Below are 18,467 nucleotides of genomic sequence, written 5' to 3'. Positions count from 1 at the left end.
ATTTTAACTGTGCCTTCAGAAACCTTTGAATATCAATATGTTTTTGTTTGAAAATGAGTATGGGTAAAATGATTTTGAAGTCATCAGAAAATAATAAAAAAGCACATCTCTCATTGTGGGATAGAAAAATGAATGATATCATAAGAAATGTTGACATTTTTACCAGTAAAAACAAAAATTTTAAGACATCCACCAAACAAGGTAATTTGTAAAGAGACTTGGATGATCACGTTAACAATTTTGATTGAAAAAAATTTGTGTTCCTTTATGAAACTGTTATTTCTTTCTTTGAGGATTCTATTATACAATTTATAGTTGTATTAATAGTTAACAGATTTCTACAGTGAATAGCATTCTGTGTTTCAGCCAACAATTAGATGGAACTCTGCTTATGTTACACAATGTTGTAGGTCATCAGCAGAACGTGATGGATCAGAATTAATGTTAGAAGATATACATTCAGATGATGAAATAATGCCAAGAGATGTGAATAGCTCTGATGAGGATGAAGATGATACGAATTCAGACTCCAGTAAAGGGGAGTCTGATGCACAAGAAAACAAGCAAGTAAGACTATAACATTTGCTTACATAATCTATTTTGTCATGAGTCTTTAGAGAATATTGTTATCAGTTGGAAAAAAGTGAAAGCAATAGGAAAAAAAAATACGCTATAACTTCTTTTATTAGAGAAACGACAATATTTATATTTACTGATGACTGGAAACCCCTTTTCTCAAGTTTTTATGACTTGGGAAACCCCAAGTTTTTTATAAAAAAATGAACTTGTTATTTATGGTTTTGATGATGAGACAGGCTAGATAGTAGAAAGAAGTCATGAAGTAATTTTAAATATATTAAAATATATTAAATATATTTTAATATATAGAAATATATTAAAATATATTTCTAACTGCTGTAAAGAACATCAGAAGCAACTTCTTTATGACTTTTTCTTTATCTCTTTATCTCTTTATATCTTCTATTTCTTCTACAGGTAGTCCTTGACTTATGACCACAATTGAGCCCAAAATTTCCATTGCTAAGCAAGACAGTTGTTAAGTGAGTTTTGCCCCATTTTATGACCTTTCTTGCCACAGTTAAGTGAATTACTGCACTTGTTAAGTTAGTAACACAGTTGTTAAGTGAATCTGGCCTCCCCATGAACTTTGCTTGTCAAAGATCACAAAATATGATCATATGACCCCAGGATATTGCATAATACATGCCAATTGCCAAGCATCTGAATTTTTATCATGTGACCATGGGGATGTTGCAATAGATATAAGTGTGAGAACTTTTTCACCCCCACTGTAATATTGAACAGTCACAAAATAAATAGTTATGAGTTGAGGACTACCTGTATTTTCTTACTGCACTTTTAACTTTTTTGTTCAGTGTGTGTGTGTGTGTGTGTGTGTGTGTGTATCGAAGCACCTGAGAGGGAGTGTAATGCTTCCCTTTCGCCTTTCAGCTCCAATCCAGGAGCCCTCAAGCAGTCGCATTCACAACAAACCATTTTATACCAAATTTATATTTGCTGATAAAATCTCCCTTTATTTCTTTATCATATGCAGCCCTAGTTCAGTGAAATCACAATTCACTAGTTTCTGGGCTTTTTTTCTTCCTTCTGGCAGCCAGCAGACCCTTTGCTGCCCATTGGGAGACTAAGATAGATCTATTTCGGCCTTATAAGGCCTCATCAGTTAGCCACACCCTCATCTCATGTATCCTCCCTGTAAAGGTACAATATTTGTTTTTCTTTCTTTTTCTAGGGCTGCATAATATCTTGGTTTACGTAGGTAGAACCTGGCTAAAGAGAAATACACATAAAACCTATGAAAAAGAAAAACAAATATATATGTGTGTGTGTGTGTGTGTGTGTGTGTGTGTTTGTGTGTGTGTATGTATATGTATATGTATATGTATATGTATTTCTCTTTAAAGCCTAGAAACTCCTGGATTGGGATTTCACAGAACTAGGGCTGCATAAAAATCTTGGTTTACATAGGAAGAACCTGGCTAAAGAGATACACATAAAGGCCTACGAAAACATACATACACACACACACACACACACACACACAGAGAGAGAGAGAGAGAGAGAGCGAGAACCATCTGTCATATTCTGATTATAATATATTATCAATCATTATAATAACTGAATATTCATCTGCATAAGGAACAATTGAATATAGACAATAGAGCTGCATGCAATAAAATTATAGGATAAATTTTATGTGTAAAAAATTAATGTCTAAAATACACATAATCCAGTAATATTGCTTTTTTACCCTTCCTATGTTAATTTTTTAATATTTGCTTTTATTTTTAGTTTAGGGCATCTGGGAAGAAAACAAAGGTTTATCATATTGCTAAGGAAATCATGAGCTCAGAGAAAGTGTAAGTATCTGTGTGGTACTTAATTAAATCTACTTTCCCTTACCTTTCCTCTCCCTTTCCACTGAGATGCTTTTGTTCTTCTCTTGGCAATAGGTTTGTAGATGTTCTAAAGCTCCTGCACATTGTAAGTATTTAATTTTACTTTTATAAACATATGTTTAGTTTATAAACATCTTAGCTTAATCATCCCTGAAATTCTTTTAAAAATTGTCTTAAACTACGATTGTTATAATGTTCCTCTTTGTAAAAAAATTAAATCTCATGGAACTCTGCTAATAAGTTAAAACAGAAGGGATGTAATCATGATGTTTGATCCAAATTCTGCAAAAGTTTTGAATCGTAGATGGGTATGTTCTTAAGTTTTTAGATTCAGAACTAACAAACCTGAAAATAAGCACATGATAGACAGAAAGGAATTCATATACATTCCACGAAAGGTCAAAATGTTGTAGAACCAGAGATTTGTTTTTGACATCTCAACATTCTTCATTTGTGTGTACATAGGTGAACCTTCATATATTAGGGAAATATAATATACCTATATTGTATAATGTTATTATATGCATTTAATCTAATCATAGTTGTGATCCATAAGCTTATAAAATGTGGAACATAATTTATGATAATTTATGCAATTAAATGAGACCAGAATACAATCTCTTATAAGGTGCTTTAGGAGCAAATGTTGTACATTGGTTTTTTTTTTGGTTTTTTTATTGAAAAAGTTTTTCAAATACAGATTTTCCCCCCTGTTTTCCCTCCTCCTCCCTAACCCCCCCTCCCCCTCCCCTCCCCCCATGGCTTCTCCAAAATAAAATCCAAATTGATATCAAATTATATAATACTTTACCATCCTTTTACACCACCCCCCACATGCTAACCATAAATGTTGTACATTGTTATTCGGCAGTGGAAAATAGTAAAATGATATATTGCTATTTATTTCACTTTTAGAATGTTTAGCCTTTATTTACACGTGTTAAAAACACATAAATGGAGAAATATACAATAAGATTTGAATAATTTGGTAGTATTATTTTAACTAAGCTTTTAAGTAACCGCCCCCCCCCCCAGCATATTCGAGCATTACCAAAAGTATGTGAGCTTGACTTACTAGGCATCTACATTTAAAGTTGACTGTTGAGATTTTTCTATCCTTTGGCAATCAAAGTTCAAAGGCCAAGGCTCCTTGTCAGTTCAGAATTTCTTAATTTTGTAGCCTATGAAATCCAAAATATCTCCACAAAATTTAAAGCAAAGATTCTACTTCTTATTCGTTTATATTTTTAGGAGTAAGGCTAAAACTGTGAAGTTGGATGCATATTTAAAGAGCTCAATCTAACTTCTTGTTTGTGCAGAAAATTAGGCTTCATTATATGATCACTATTAAAACTGATGGAATAGGAATTTATAGCTTTACAGAATAGGTTATTAAAAGTTTGTATTCCAAATTGATAGCTCTACACATTTTTTTTTTAAAAAAGGTCTTTCTAATTTTCAGATAGCACTTTTATTTTTTTAATTATTTATCTTTCTTATTGTGTCATCCTATAAATTGCTTACTATTCATTTGTAGATATATAATTTTAGAAGCCCTGGCAAAATGTTTGATTTCACAAGCAGCAAGAAAAAATGAAAATTTAGACACTAGTTTAAGTTGCCTAGTTTAGACACTAGGCAAATAGGCACTTGTTAAAAAAGGATTCCTTTGGGAACTACTTTGCACTTGTTAATTCGCCTAATGCATGGGTGTCAAATTTGATTGCATCATGGGCCAGATCATGACATATCGTGACATTTTTTGCCTTTGCGGAGCCAGGGTGGGCATGGCCTGCGCCTGATGTATCTGGCCTGCGGGCTCCAGTTTGACAGGCCTGCCCTAGGTAGCATGGCAAGTGCATGGGTGAGGAACATATGATAAATATGTCAGATAAATTCAGATATTAGTTTATGTACCAAATTTAGAAAGCTGCCCAAATTCTGGATGCCATACAACATACAACAAACCTAGGCAATGGGCATGAATGCTTTAGTACAATGATATCTGCATATAACGTTGAAGTGATAATCTGCATATTAGAAATTAGTGTGATTAGGCAGTGAACATGAATGCTTTGTACTTTCAAAGAAGAACATTTAAAATTTCCTTTCACGAAAAGTGCTCTTATACAAGCATCTTCTATTTTAATATTGTCATTATTTTTCAGTGTTGTTTCAGTTGTTACAGAAATAGTTTACTGAGTGCTATATGGACTAAATTTAGGAGGGCTTATCAGAGCATTACAAGTCACTTTTGAAACTGTTTCAAACTCAGTCTACAACATACAGCAGAATGTGTGTATGCTGATGAATAGTAGAAACACAGCTTCAATATATAAATAAATTTATTTGAGGGTAGCAATAAATATTCTAATGTTAACAAAAAATGACCATTAAAAATGGATAATCTATTTAACACCAATGGGCTGCATATTGCACTATGTAATAAATGAGTTATTATGTATTTACAGTTACAGCTGTATATTAAAAGTTGAGGGGCATTATAATTCAATATTATAGTTCTGCTCAGCATAACAATATAGTAAAATAAGCTTCTCGCATTTTTTTCTGTGTCATTTTGTTTGTATGATTGCATATTGCATATACTGAGTAGAATTTATGATTGCTTTTTATCTGTCTTTCTGAAAAGCTATTTTTCTTCTAATCTTGTATAGAACAATGGATTAATATCCATTAATATTTGTAACAGTGAATTAACAGATGCTCAGATTTAATTTTGGGCATTCAGGGTGTTCCCCCCCCCTCCTTTTGCTTAGCTGGAGCATTAGTGGAAATATACATCAGTTATTTTCTTCGGGGGACTAAGTTGAGAGGAGAAGTAATTATTGTGTTATTTGAGCCAAAAAAAGCTACATCTCAGTGTTGTTTTTCATTGATCCATGTTCATGGATAGGTGTGTTCAAGATTGAAGCATAAGTGTTTTCAAGACTGGGACATAATAAATGGAAAGTGCATACATTCCCAGCATTTTTCCTCTAGCAATTTTAAGCATTTCTATTAATATTAAGAAAGTTAAATGTTGCTTATGCTATTGAGTTCCATATGGGTTCTATTAAGCAATAGCAGTTACTTGGCTTATTTCTTTGCATGTGAAAATCATGAACCCCCAAGGATGCAAGAAATTAGTTAAATGTTGCCAGTTGGCCCCCATTGCATGAAAACTCTTCATTTCCATATGGACAAAGCCATCTGTTTTACCTTGGAATTTAATGTACTTTAGGCTTTAATATCAAGAGGCATCCCCATCCCTTCCCATTCCAGTTTTAGGTCATGCAATGTTAAAAGGAGGTTACAGTAAACTAAAAAAAAGTGGAAAGCCTACTAATATTCATTCCTCTGATGCACTGTTTTTAAAATTGTGCATAAGCCAATGTTTCAAACAGCTGTGCATCTGTGTATATAATTGCTGTGCCTTATTTGCATTGAAAAGCATGCAGTTATGAACACATGGAACAAATCTATTCTAATTAGATTTTTCTGATGTCTCCATACGGATGTTGGAATTGTTTTGGGGATATGGAAGCCATAATGAGGAAGCAAGCAAAAGCACAAGCACTGAAATTCCATTTCAAGTTGGCAGATGTGGGGGCAGATAATTCTCTATTTAGTGTGCATTTAGATTTGCACAAGAATCAGCTGGTTTGTAGGTGATATATTTTACTAATTGTGATTGAATATTGTAGAAGCGATATATATATTTTAATAATGAATATTGATTAGTGTGTAATTTAGTCAGATATACTTTTTGCAGGAGAGCATACCATGCAATTTAAACATAGCAGAACTAAACATTTTATAAAACATAACTTCTTTCACATCTACTCTCTATGGTAATGTAGCTATTTTGCTAGGAGATCTGCATAAAAACAATAATAGAATTGATTGACTGATTATGTACCATCAAGTCATTTTCAACTCCAAGTGATCTTATATGTAAAAATATTTTTTTCTCCATAAAATAGCAACAGTAGTAATTTTATTCATGTGACATCCAAGGGGCCTCCAGAACTGTCCACACGTCTGTGTTCTTTACCAATTGTAGCTTCCAAATACTTTTTAAAGGTAGCCCCATGTAGAGCATGTTACAATAATCCAATCAAGAGATGATTAAGGCATGAGTGACATAACTCTTTGTGGTCCTGTTTTAGTGTTCTAGAGTGGAAGTGGAGGTCAGTTTTTCTGATAGATGCTCTAGGATCATAAATTACTGGCTACTGTCACAATACAGGATTAATCATTTTTTAAAAAACCAGTAGTCTAGTTCTTAAACTGAATGGTCCTTGTGCAACCCTAATATGGAACATTGAGAGTTATGTATGTTACAGCTACTACTTGTTCTATAAATCTTCTGAAACACAATCCTGGACAGACTAAGGTATCTCAAAATTTCAGCTTGATTGATACAACCTACTTTAATTACACTTTCCGGGGAAACTCTTGGAAGAAGTAATCCACCAGTAGGACACAACAATCAATGCTATCATTCATACAGTATATTCTTTATCACATCAGGCATATAAAGTCGTGTTCTAATTTTATAAATTAATCAAACAATCCAAGGACATATCCATAGTATATAATAAAACCTCTTACTAACAACTTTTTGGAAAAAGCATTCTATAGAAGAATTTTTGATAAATAATCCTTCCTGCCAAACTGCAATTTCCTGCTTTCTTTGCAGGAAACAACGAGAGTTAAAGTGGTGTAAGATTATTTTATATATTTTCAATATAAATTAAGATAGGAGTTAAATAAGTCAGAGAAATTGTTTAGATGTTTAGTCATGTCTTTTCAAAGCAAACTTTCCAAGAGATTGAATCTATATTTTGTTCAGGCTTGTTTGAGCTTGTCTTCCTTTCCAAAGTCTATTTTACCTTGGATTGCTTATCTGGTCCTAGAAAGTTGGGTAAATGGATAATCAATGTCTGTACATTGATTGATTGATTGAAAGAAAGAAAGTACATTGAAAGAAATGTAACCTGCATTGTTGTTTGGAGGCTAGTTTCTCAAAGTATGTGTATATGTTTCTCACTTGCCCTGTAATAGGATTTTCGGGATTCAGTGGCACATGCTTCTAGGCAGTTTGGAAAACCAGTAATTGAAGATAAGGTTCTGAATCAGATCTTGTACTATCTACCTCAGCTATATGAACTTAATCGGGATCTCCTGAGAGAACTAGAAGAACGCCTTTCTCATTGGTAACATTTTCTTTCTCTCTCTCATTCTTTCTGTACCTTTTGCTTCTCATGGAGATTGATAGAATATCTTGATGAGTATCAAAACTTCCAATAAAATTTAGGGTGGAAAATAAGGTAATTGTCCAAAGGCTAAATTTACTTCACAAGCTACTGGGAGCCCTTTGAATTTAGGAAGCTACTTGGAATATATGTTAAAAGTAAAGCCCCTTTGGTTCTGAGCCTATTACAGCGACTGGACTAAATTTTCAAAGAAACATAACTATGAATAATCTAGATCTGAGTGTGGCTTCTTTTGAGATTCCTTGATCTCTGGATGAAGAATATATAAGGACAGAAAGGGGTAGAAAGAGAAAATACACATACCCCCATACTCCCAGAGATAGTCCTCAACTTACAACCATTCGTTTAATGACCATGCGAAGTTACAACTGCATTGAAAAAATTACTCTCCAATACCAGTACTCACACTTATAACCATCAGAGCATCTCCACAGTCACTTGAGCAAAATGTGGGCACTTGGCAACTGACATGTGTTTACAATGGCTGCAGCATCCTGGAATCATTTGATCGCCATTTGCGACCTTCCCAGCCAATTTCTGACAGGCAAAGTCAGAAAATTGGGGAAGTCAGATCTATTTAATGACTATGTGATTCACTTAACAACTGCAGTGATTCATTTAATCATGGCAAAAAGGTCATAAAACTGGATGTGACTCACTTGACAGCTGTCTTGTTTAAGCAATGGAAATTCTGGTCTCAATTATGGTCAGAAGTCGAGGACTACCTGTACTGCATTTTTCAGCTGCAAATTCTAATTGTTTACTGTGTTGCATTCTAGGATTGACCATCAGAGAATTGCTGATATATTTGTGAAAAAGGGGCCTTACTTAAAGATGTATTCAACTTACATAAAAGAATTTGATAGGAATGTAGCCCTCCTTGATGAACATTGTAAAAAGAACCCTGGATTTGCGGCTGTTGTTCGAGAATTTGAGGTAATTTAATCTTTTCAAATATATTGGTTTTCACCTCATCTACAGACTCTGGGTTTAAGAAAGTTTGATGTACTGTAGGTTCAGGATATAAAATGCATATATCTTTTTTTTCAGATATAGCGTACATATGAATGAGGATTTTGTGTGGGTTAGATTGCACATATGTTAAAGGATCAATATTTTTATATTGATATTAGGTTGTTGAGAGTGTGGTGGCGCGGCAGCTTCCCCAGTACCTGGATGAAGCTGTCTATTTGGACCCGCTCCAGTCCAGTTTCAGGCCTGGGTACAGCACAGAAACGGCATTGGTCGCGTTGGTGGATGATCTCTGGAGGGCTCAGGGTAGGGGTTATTCCTCTATCCTGGTCCTGTTAGATCTCTCAGCAGCTTTTGATACCATCGACCATGGTATCATGTTGCACCGGTTGGAGGGATTAGGGGTGGGGGGGCACCGTTTTGCGGTGGTTCTCCTCCTATCTGACCAGTCGCAATCTGTGTTGACAGGGGGGCAGCGGTCGACCCCGAGGCGCCTTGTTTGTGTGGTGCCACAAGGTCGGTCCTCTCGCCCCTTCTGTTCAACATTTATGTGAAGCCGCTGGGTGAGATCATCCATGGTTTTGGGGTGAGATTCCACCAGTACGCTGATGACACTCAGCTGTACATCTCCACCCTAGACCATCCCAACGATGCCTTGGAAGTGATGTCCCAGTGTCTGGAGGCCGTGCGGGTCTGGATGGGGAGAAACAGGCTTCGAGTCAACCCTTCCAAGACCGAGTGGCTGTGGCTGCCGGCGTCTCGGTATAGCCAGCTGGTGCCATCACTGGTTATTGGGGGTGAATCATTAGCCCCCACGGAAAGGGCCTGCAACTTGGGCGTCCTCCTGGATGTACGGCTGTCTTTGGAAGAGCATATGACGGCCGTGGCCAGGGGGGCTTTCTATCAGGTTCGCCTGATACGCCAGTTGCGCCCCTTTCTAGATCGGGACTCCTTACGCATGGTCACTCAAGCACTCGTCACTTCTCGTCTGGACTATTGTAATGCTCTCTACATGGGACTCCCTTTGGGGTGCACCCAGAGGCTCCAACTGGTGCAAAATGCAGCCGCGCGGGGGATTATGAGAGTGACGGGGCGCTCCCACGTGATACCTCTCCTGCGCGAGCTGCATTGGCTTCCAGTGGACTTCCGGGTGCGCTTCAAGGTGTTGGTGACCACCTTTAAAGCGCTCCATGGCTTAGGGCCAGGGTACTTACGGGACCGCCTTCTGCCACCAATTGCCTCTCACCGGCCGGTTCGCTCCCACAGAGAGGGCCTCCTCAGGGTGCCGTCAGCCAGACAATGTCGGCTGGCGAACCCCAGGGGGAGAGCCTTCTCTGTAGTGGCACCTACCCTCTGGAACGATCTACCTCCAGAGATACGAGTGATCTCAGACCTCCGGACTTTTCGTCGGGCCCTAAAAACTTACTTTTTTCAGCTAGCCGGGCTGGCCTGATTCCATGTTGGTTTTAACATTTGATATTGATTTTAATTGATATGTTTTAAATTATGGGCCAAATTCTATTTAATTAGTTTTAAATAATTATTTTAACTTTTGTGTACAAATGTTTTTATTTTGGCTGTTCACCGCCCTGAGTCCAAAAGGAGAAGGGCGGTATACAAATTTAATAAATAATAATAATAATAATAATAATAATAATAATAATAATAATAATAATAATAATACTATATCAATATTTTTATATAACTGTCAAAATACTGACCTAAAAATGCTTATAAGGTCCATGATAGCTTTGGTTCATATAATATGATCAGAAAACCCCATCACTTTGCTATTCCATGTTAGCATTAGCCAAGACTTTTGGTAAAATCATTTTTCACTTCAGATGAAATCTTTTGCCAAAATGCACATTTAAAGCACCACACCTCCATGTTTAGTTTCATTGTGTATTTGAACGTAAATCTATGAATCTATCTTTGTATATTTGAGCATGAATCTATATGAAGGCATAATGCCTCAGCTTCACTAAGATGAAAAGTATCCATTTTCTTCAATGTTTTACAGTTGGGTATCTGCCTAGTATGGATGAATTATATTCGGCTCATTCAGGAATGGGCAAAACAAAACAGTGAAGCTTTTACAATCGTAGCAAGGTGATATGTTATTTATTGTTAGAGGTCGTTTTTAAAATGTAGCCAGCCCATATTAGTCCACTGGTGGTATAAAAATTAACATATAATCACAAGAATGATAACTGCTTCATCTGACTCAAATCAACTCATTCTACAAGTGTTAAAGTAGGTTGCTTTAAATGAAGTTGGTGTGGAAATTCTAGAATTTTATTTTTCAGATGAGTCCCCGCTGTGCTAACTTGGCACTGAAACACTATTTGCTGAAACCAGTTCAGAGGATCCCTCAATACAGGCTTCTTTTAACAGGTAAGGCTAAACTTTACAAGCTAAACATATTTGTGTGGGTGTATGTGTACCGGTATAATAAAGGGATAGCAGTATTTTATATAGGCCATTTGATTGCCACCCTAAATTAAATGTTGTAAAATACCACTTTGTTCTGTATTCTAATGAATAAATTTTGCATGTGTAACAATTGGGTAACCAATAATAGAAAATTATGTAACAAAAGTGGAAATTTCCAGTGTATGGTCATTCTTTTGCATAAGCCATTTTTGATGTGTTTTTATTCTGTAAAATACTTACTGCTATTTCAATTCCTTCAGAACCAAATTATAGTGGCTGAACCATTCATGTCCCATTGATGAAGTTTTGAAGATGCTCAAGATTCTCCTGTCCACCTCATAGTTTACTTTGACGTCCACTTGTGACCGGCTACATAATGGCTAACCATTTTTATACATGCAGTAAATCTTTCACTGGCTAATAGCTGTGATTAGAATTAATAACTGTGTTTTAAAATTATTTAAACCAAAAGTTCCGAGCTGATGCTTTCAATAAGAAAATGAAGCAGAACTTCAACAATAAACTGGATATTATTTTTGTATTCCACTGGAATGGAAAACAACAATTTGGTGGTGGTGGTGGTGGGGTATTTTGTTTTCAATATTTTGACTGCATCATAATGAATTATGGAAATGAGTTGAAACACTCTTTTGTGATCAATGAGAGGCAAAAAAAAATGTATTTAATGAAATGAAACGTATGTTTTATTTTTACAGATTATAGAAATGTTGCCTTTGTTGCCAAAGGTGCAGAGAATGGTATTTTTGCTGAGTTAATGAGTTAATGTTGGTTCTGGTCTTGTTCATACTGTGGTTTTTGGAAAAGTTTGAAACGGCTAGGTGAAATATGAAAGAAAGTAACTTAGCAAGTTGTCTTTCTTGATTGACAAAAGTTCTTCCATCTTATTATTTAGTTAACTGTGCAGTCGAAATGATAATTCTGTTTGTTTGTTTGTTTATTTATTTATTTATTTATTTATTTATTTATCTATCTATCTATCAAATTTCTATACCGTTCTACTCCCGAAGGACTCAGGGCGGTGAATAGCCAAGATAAAATACAGATAATACAAACACTAAAAATCCCTTAAAATTATTAAATATTTTGGCCGAAACACAGATTAAAACACCCAATTTATAAAATCACAAATTAAAAATTTAAAAGAGGAGAGTTAGGCCAGGCCAGCCTGCTGAAATAGAAAAGTTTTGAGAGCACGGCGAAACGTGCGCAGGTCCGGGATCCTCCGTATCTCTGGGGGGAGCTCATTCCAGATGGTAGGTGCCCCCACAGAGAAGGCTCTCCCCCTGGGGGCTGCCAGTCGACACTGTTTGGCCGACGGCACCCTGAGGAGCCCCTCTCTATGGGAGCGTACTGGTCGGTGAGAGGCTATTGGTAGCAGAAGGCGGTCTCGTAAATACCCCAGTCCGATGCCATGGAGCGCTCTAAAGGTGGTAACCAAAACCTTGAAGTGCACCCGGAAGACCACCGGGAGCCAGAGCAGCTCGCACAAGAGGGGATCCCATGGGGGCGCCACGTCACTCCCATAACCACCCGCACGGCCGCATTCTGGACCAGCTGGAGCCTCCAGGTGCTCCTCAAGGGGAGCCCCATGTAGAGAGCATTGCAGTAGTCTAAGTGGGAAGTAACGAGAACATGAGTGACCGTATTTAATGAGTCCCGATCCAGAAAGGGACGCAACTGGCGAATCAGGCAAACCTGATAAAAAGTCCCCCTGGCCACGGCCGTCATGTGCTCTTCTAAAGACAGCCGTGAGTCCAGGAGGACACCCAAGTTGCGAACCCTCTCCGTGGGGGCCAATGACTCGCCCCCAATAGTCAGTGATGGCACCAACTGACTATATCGGGATGTTGGAAACCACAGCCACTCGGTCTTGGATGGATTGAGCCTGAGTCTGTTTCTCCCCATCCAGATCCGCACGGCCTCCAGGCACCGGGACATCACTTCAAGGGCATCATTGGGGTGGTCCGGGGTGGAGATGTACATTAGTCTCTACTTAATCATTTACATATGAATAAATAAGTGATTTCTCCACTTCTTTGGATTTGTGTACCTGAATTACTAAATATGAAAGATACTTGTTCTAAGGAAATATTGCTGTTTCTATAAATCTCTGAAAATATACAAGCTACATGTGCAGATATACATATGTTTTTGCTTCCATTCATTGATACGAGTAACGTATCTTATTGTGGACAATGCATAATCCCTATGACTAGTTCCTAGATAAAAAGGAAAGCCTTTGTTTGCCTGGGACTTTAAAACAGAACCATGAAACGCTTCCAGTTACTTTAGCTCCCTTGAGAGTGAAGTCAGTGAGACTTAATAGATTCAGCTGGATGAATTATTGTGGCCTACATTCAGTAGCTCAGTAATCCCAGAACCATTGTTACATTCCTGAACTTTGCAGTTACTAATTCAATGAAAGAAATTAGAAAGATATATAGTTCCTGTAGCTGAAACTATTTACAAGAGAAAATGAGCTTTGGTACTTAAAAAAGAACTGTAGTATAGTAGAATAGCCTCTGATTAAGACAAAACAATCCATTTGATTTGGATCGTGAAATTGATACGTCTGGGTTTTTTAAAGAAATGACCATGATATTTGGAAAAGTTGCTACCAGGTTTTGTGCCATCATAGACTAATATAGCTCTGTTCCTATAATATAGAGCCTCTGCGTTTTCCTTTTTGTTACATTTTTGAGAATTAATTGCAGGTAGTTAAAGAAGTAGTAGTGAACTTCTAAAGTAGGCCGGAGAAAGGGAGCTCGAACCCTGAAGATCCCAGTTCCCTTTCTCCATTCCAGCACAGTTATTCCCTTCTGCACACAGAGGAGAGGGGAATCAGAGAAAAGAAGCTTGGATCTGAACTTTCTTTCTCTGTCCCAGTGCAGCAGTTCCATTCTGAACGTGGAAGGGAGGGGAACTGCTACGCTGAGCTAGAGAAAGGAAGCTTGGATCTTGAAGATCCAAGCTTCCTTTCTCCTGCCCAGCACAGCAGCCCTATTTTGCAAGTGCAAGGAAGGGGAAGATTTGGGGTAGGCCAGGGAAATGAAGCTTGATCTTTGGGATCTTCCTTTCTCTGGTCCAATGCAGGAGTTCCCTTCCCACATGGAGGGGAACTATCTGCCCTTCTTTGGAAGACAGCCCTTTTACTCTGTCTGCTTAACAGTTTCTTGCTTAACTAGGAGAGCTGGGATTGCAGTTGTTAGCAAAATGATTGCATGGGCATTTCATTTAATGACAACAACTTAGGATAAAAATTCCAGACCCAATTTGGTTGTAAGTCAAGGACTACCTGTATAAATGTTAAGCATTTAAGTATACTATGTCATTGTATTGAAATAACATATTTTAACAAGATTCTTACTAACATAATAAAAGGGGGGGGGTTGTTTTAAAAAAGGACCCAGGTAGAAGGGTCACTCTGCGTACTGTGGGAAAGGGTCCTTATTTGTCTCTCCAGTGCTCCTATTTAATAATAAAAATATATCATTAGGTGGTTTTTCACTTCATCAAACATCTTCTGCACCTTCATAGCAAATTGTTTGTATATAAACACTAGAGAAAGTCAAACCGAAAACATAGCTTCACAATGTACCATTTACATATTGTATAATTGTTCGACTGCATCAGCTTATATTAACTCCTGTTCCTTTATGTGTCCTCCAGCTGAAGAAAAACATAATGACTTGTTCTCGTTTGCATGTGCTACTTTCTAATGTAGTGGTAGAAATGGTAGAATTTTAAGTCAGTCAAGATGTGATACAACTTTGGGTTGTATTATTGCAACCATAACAATTAAGATGGTTTTAGGTTTATAGCATGTCAGCTAATTATGCATTAAATTAGCAAATTTCCATTCTAATCTCTGACAAAAAGGTTATGTTATGTTGCAAGTTTCACCTAGTATATACTTCGGAAGCAATTGTACAATTTTATATATTTCAGGGCTCCTTGTTCTATAGAAAAGGACAGCTGGTTCTAGAACAGTTCTGGCTCAGATTAATTTCTGATAGAAAAGTTCCAGTAGAACTACTTTAATAGAGGAGCAAAATGTTCCTCCGGGTCTTTTCTGACTCAAAAGGATCATTTATTTCCCTTCCTTCCGTTTACTCATATCCTTCTGCTCTTCCTCTTCTTTCTGTGGACTATTATTACTTACAACATCCTCTTTTTGATACTACTTTTTTGCCAGAATAGCACTGTTGTGTATTCCTTAACTTTTGCATTAATTAGAAGTTCAAATACTTGAAATAAATATTCCAAAAATGCTGTGTTTCTGTAGAAATAAAAAGGTGGCTTTTCCTCCTAACATCTTTGTCATATTAAACTTGAAAGTAAAAAAAAATCTTTATGTGGAAAAAAGAATTATATTACGGTAGATTCAGAAGATGGATTATATTATACTGTGAATTTTAAGGAAATCTCAGGGAAATAATAAATAGTTTTGTGTGAGAGATCTGCATAGGTATTAAGGCAGAAAAGGGGAAAGGAAGTTTGGGCGTAAATCTATTAAATAAAAAATGTATCAGTTCCACTTCTTTATCAGAGTCTCCTTGGGTGACTTACCATTTAGATAAGACATTGCCATTTTAAGCCTTTAGCTCAATTCTCAATTGTTTTGATTTTGTTTTAGCAAGAATCTGATTTGCTGGAATTATTTTGTAGTCGGCTCAGCCACCTAGTGGCCGAGAGCAAAACTGTTAGTAAGACCACAGTCCAATTTATTAATGGAAAAGTGTCACTGAACACAGTGGTAAAAGTGCGCTGTTAGAATTTTCAATAATTTCTTTCTCCCTTGAAACTAAAAGCTGCTGATTCCCTCATAGCAAAGAGAGAAATGTTCGTTGTATACAACATGCCAGTATTTTGTATCTCAATTTGTCAGAATCCTTCAATACTTAAAAATCCTTAATATTGTCTGGTTTAGCTTGTACAAAACTTTCACTTCATATTTCAGGTCACTAATTTTTATTGATCCCATAGCTGTTTTTGATAATAACATCATTCTGTTCCCCTTGCAGATTATCTAAAGAACCTTTTAGAAGATTCAGCTGACTTCAAAGATACTCAGGGTAATTATTTTGTTGGCTATTAGTTATTGAAATAAAAATCTTTGAAATTTATACAAAATGTTCTACAGGTGGCATCTTCCACCAGCGAGATTGACAAAAATGTTTATCACCAAAATGTTGGAAATTCAATCACAAATCAGGCATGTGCTACCATATGTGGTGGTCATGTAAAAAAGCAAAGGAGTATTGGCGGAAAATTCATTCATGGCTGACAGAAGTAATTGGAGAAGAAATAGAATATAAACCAGAACTATTCCTATTGGGAATTATAAATAGGAAATATAGTAAAGGGGTAATTTACTTAATAATACATATTATAACAGCAGCAAGAATGATTTTTGTCCAAAATTGGAAAAATAAGTAAATTCCCGTAGAAGATGAAGTGATCAAAAAAATTTCAACATGTGCGGAAATGGACAAATTAACGTTGGAATTGAAAAATAAAGGTGAGTCAGATTATTATAAGATATGGAACAAATTTTATCAATGGTTGTAATGGAAAGGAAGGATGAAAAATATGGACTAGAACTTATAGAATGGAGAACTAAAGTTATGTATGTAATTACAATAGAATGAAAGAGGATAAGACAAATGTATAAGTAATATAGATAGAAAAATGATGTCTTTATGTAAATACTGGATAGACCAATTGTATATAAGTAGCAAGGTATATATGATACTTATTGTTTATTTTAGTATGTATGGCAAAGATAATGACAGGACGGTTACATTGTCCAATGTTTTAATATGTGTTTAATTAAAAAAAAATTAAAAAAAAAGAAATAATCTTTGCAGAATCAAGGAATGTAAAATCTTCTGAGATCAGGAATGGGTTTATCAGTATAGCTCACTGCAGAGTTTCCAAAAACAAACAAGCTTTGCTCTTAGTTGAAAAAGGTGTTCTGCTAATTGCCTAGAAATCAATCTTAAATGAATCCTAAAGCTACATAAAGGTTACCATTCTGGGTGGTTTAATTGTAGTCAAGCAGTTGAGAAGTTTTATGTACCCCTTTGGGCAACTGAAGTGAGAGTTCTCACTTCTCCTTTAACATGATGCCATCATTGATTGTGATATGACATTGAGGGGAGAAGAGATAACTTTTTGGGTTGTGCACAGTTCAAAAAGGATTCTGAGGAAATGCCTTAGACTTCACTTAAGAACAGGTTCTCTCTACTATTTTTTCAAGGAGTTTGACCTTCTAGATTTTCATATTTGAAAATGGCTGGGCTCCCATAATAAATAGCAGAGAAATGCTATGCTCAATATGGGGTCTGTCCAGCTTGGTATCCTCCCAGATGTGTTAAGTTTTAAGTCCTGTAATTCCAAGTAGCCATCCATAATAATAGATATTTAAATCCAACGTATGCCCAGCTTGTGTAAGGAGTTTAAATGATTTAAATAAATTCTGGAAGAGAACACCTAAGTGTTTCTACAAGTGTTTGAACTTAAGTATACAGCTGGTTTTATACTGATTGTAACTGCAGCTGCTGAGAGAAATTCATAGTTCTCCATGGCAAGCTGAAAACATTTGCTGAAATATATTTATTAAACATTTCATTTTATTCCCTCTAAAATTATACTGTCCAATGCTAAGATTTTTGGTAGATATAGAATACTATATAAAATAGCATGAGGCAATCCAGTAATCTCATTTAATACAATTAAACTCCAGATTACAGTGAAAGAACAAACTGCCTCCTAACACTACTAAAGCAAAGAAAGCCTATTTTAAGAGGACGGCCAAGTGCACCCTTGGGTGCAGAATGCTGCCTTGTATAGGGCAACCCACTGAGAAGCCCCTTTTCTGATCTGTTTCCCGTTTACCGCATGGCTGGATGAAATTTTGAGCAGGTACGCTCTGGAGGTCCTACACGATGAGCAGGCTGTAGCTGCATCAGGCACTGCCATATGCATTCAAATTTAAAACCCAGTATTTTAATTGGGCCTAGAAGTTAATTGGCAATGGGTGCAGCAACTCTAAATGGGTGATATTCTGCCAAATCTGGTTTCCCTTGCTAGCAGTTTGGTCACTGATTTTGTACCATTTGTAATCTGTGAATCCTCTTCATAGACAGCCACAGATAGACCATACTGCAGTAATCAAGTTCATGAGCTGCCATCATTAAGATTTTCTTGATAAGTTGGAAGTCCTTAATAAGCTTATTGTGGTTTGATTTCTTTTAAAGTGTCTTATTAATAAGGATACCAATTTTCTGTAAGGTGATTTCTTCCAGTTAGAACA

The 18,467-nt window shown here is 36.4% G+C and overlaps 1 protein-coding gene across 1 annotated transcript in view; it reads left to right on the top strand.

The window, feature by feature from the left end:
- The window catches only part of FGD6 (FYVE, RhoGEF and PH domain containing 6), a 55,267-nt gene that overhangs the window by 20,637 nt on the left and 16,163 nt on the right, over positions 1–18,467 (top strand). The window contains exons 3-9 of the mRNA XM_070946677.1: positions 411–567; positions 2,335–2,402; positions 2,496–2,526; positions 7,509–7,660; positions 8,500–8,656; positions 11,002–11,089; positions 16,174–16,224. Of these exons, the coding sequence (XP_070802778.1) occupies positions 411–567; positions 2,335–2,402; positions 2,496–2,526; positions 7,509–7,660; positions 8,500–8,656; positions 11,002–11,089; positions 16,174–16,224 (704 nt within the window). The remainder of the gene's footprint in view (positions 1–410; positions 568–2,334; positions 2,403–2,495; positions 2,527–7,508; positions 7,661–8,499; positions 8,657–11,001; positions 11,090–16,173; positions 16,225–18,467) is intronic.

This window comes from Pituophis catenifer, unplaced genomic scaffold, assembly GCF_029215685.1.
Source record: "Pituophis catenifer annectens isolate HBS135680 unplaced genomic scaffold, rPitCat1.0.hap2 SCAF_7, whole genome shotgun sequence".
NCBI lineage: Eukaryota > Metazoa > Chordata > Lepidosauria > Squamata > Colubridae > Pituophis > Pituophis catenifer.
This window is presented reverse-complemented; position numbering and strand designations above follow the sequence as displayed.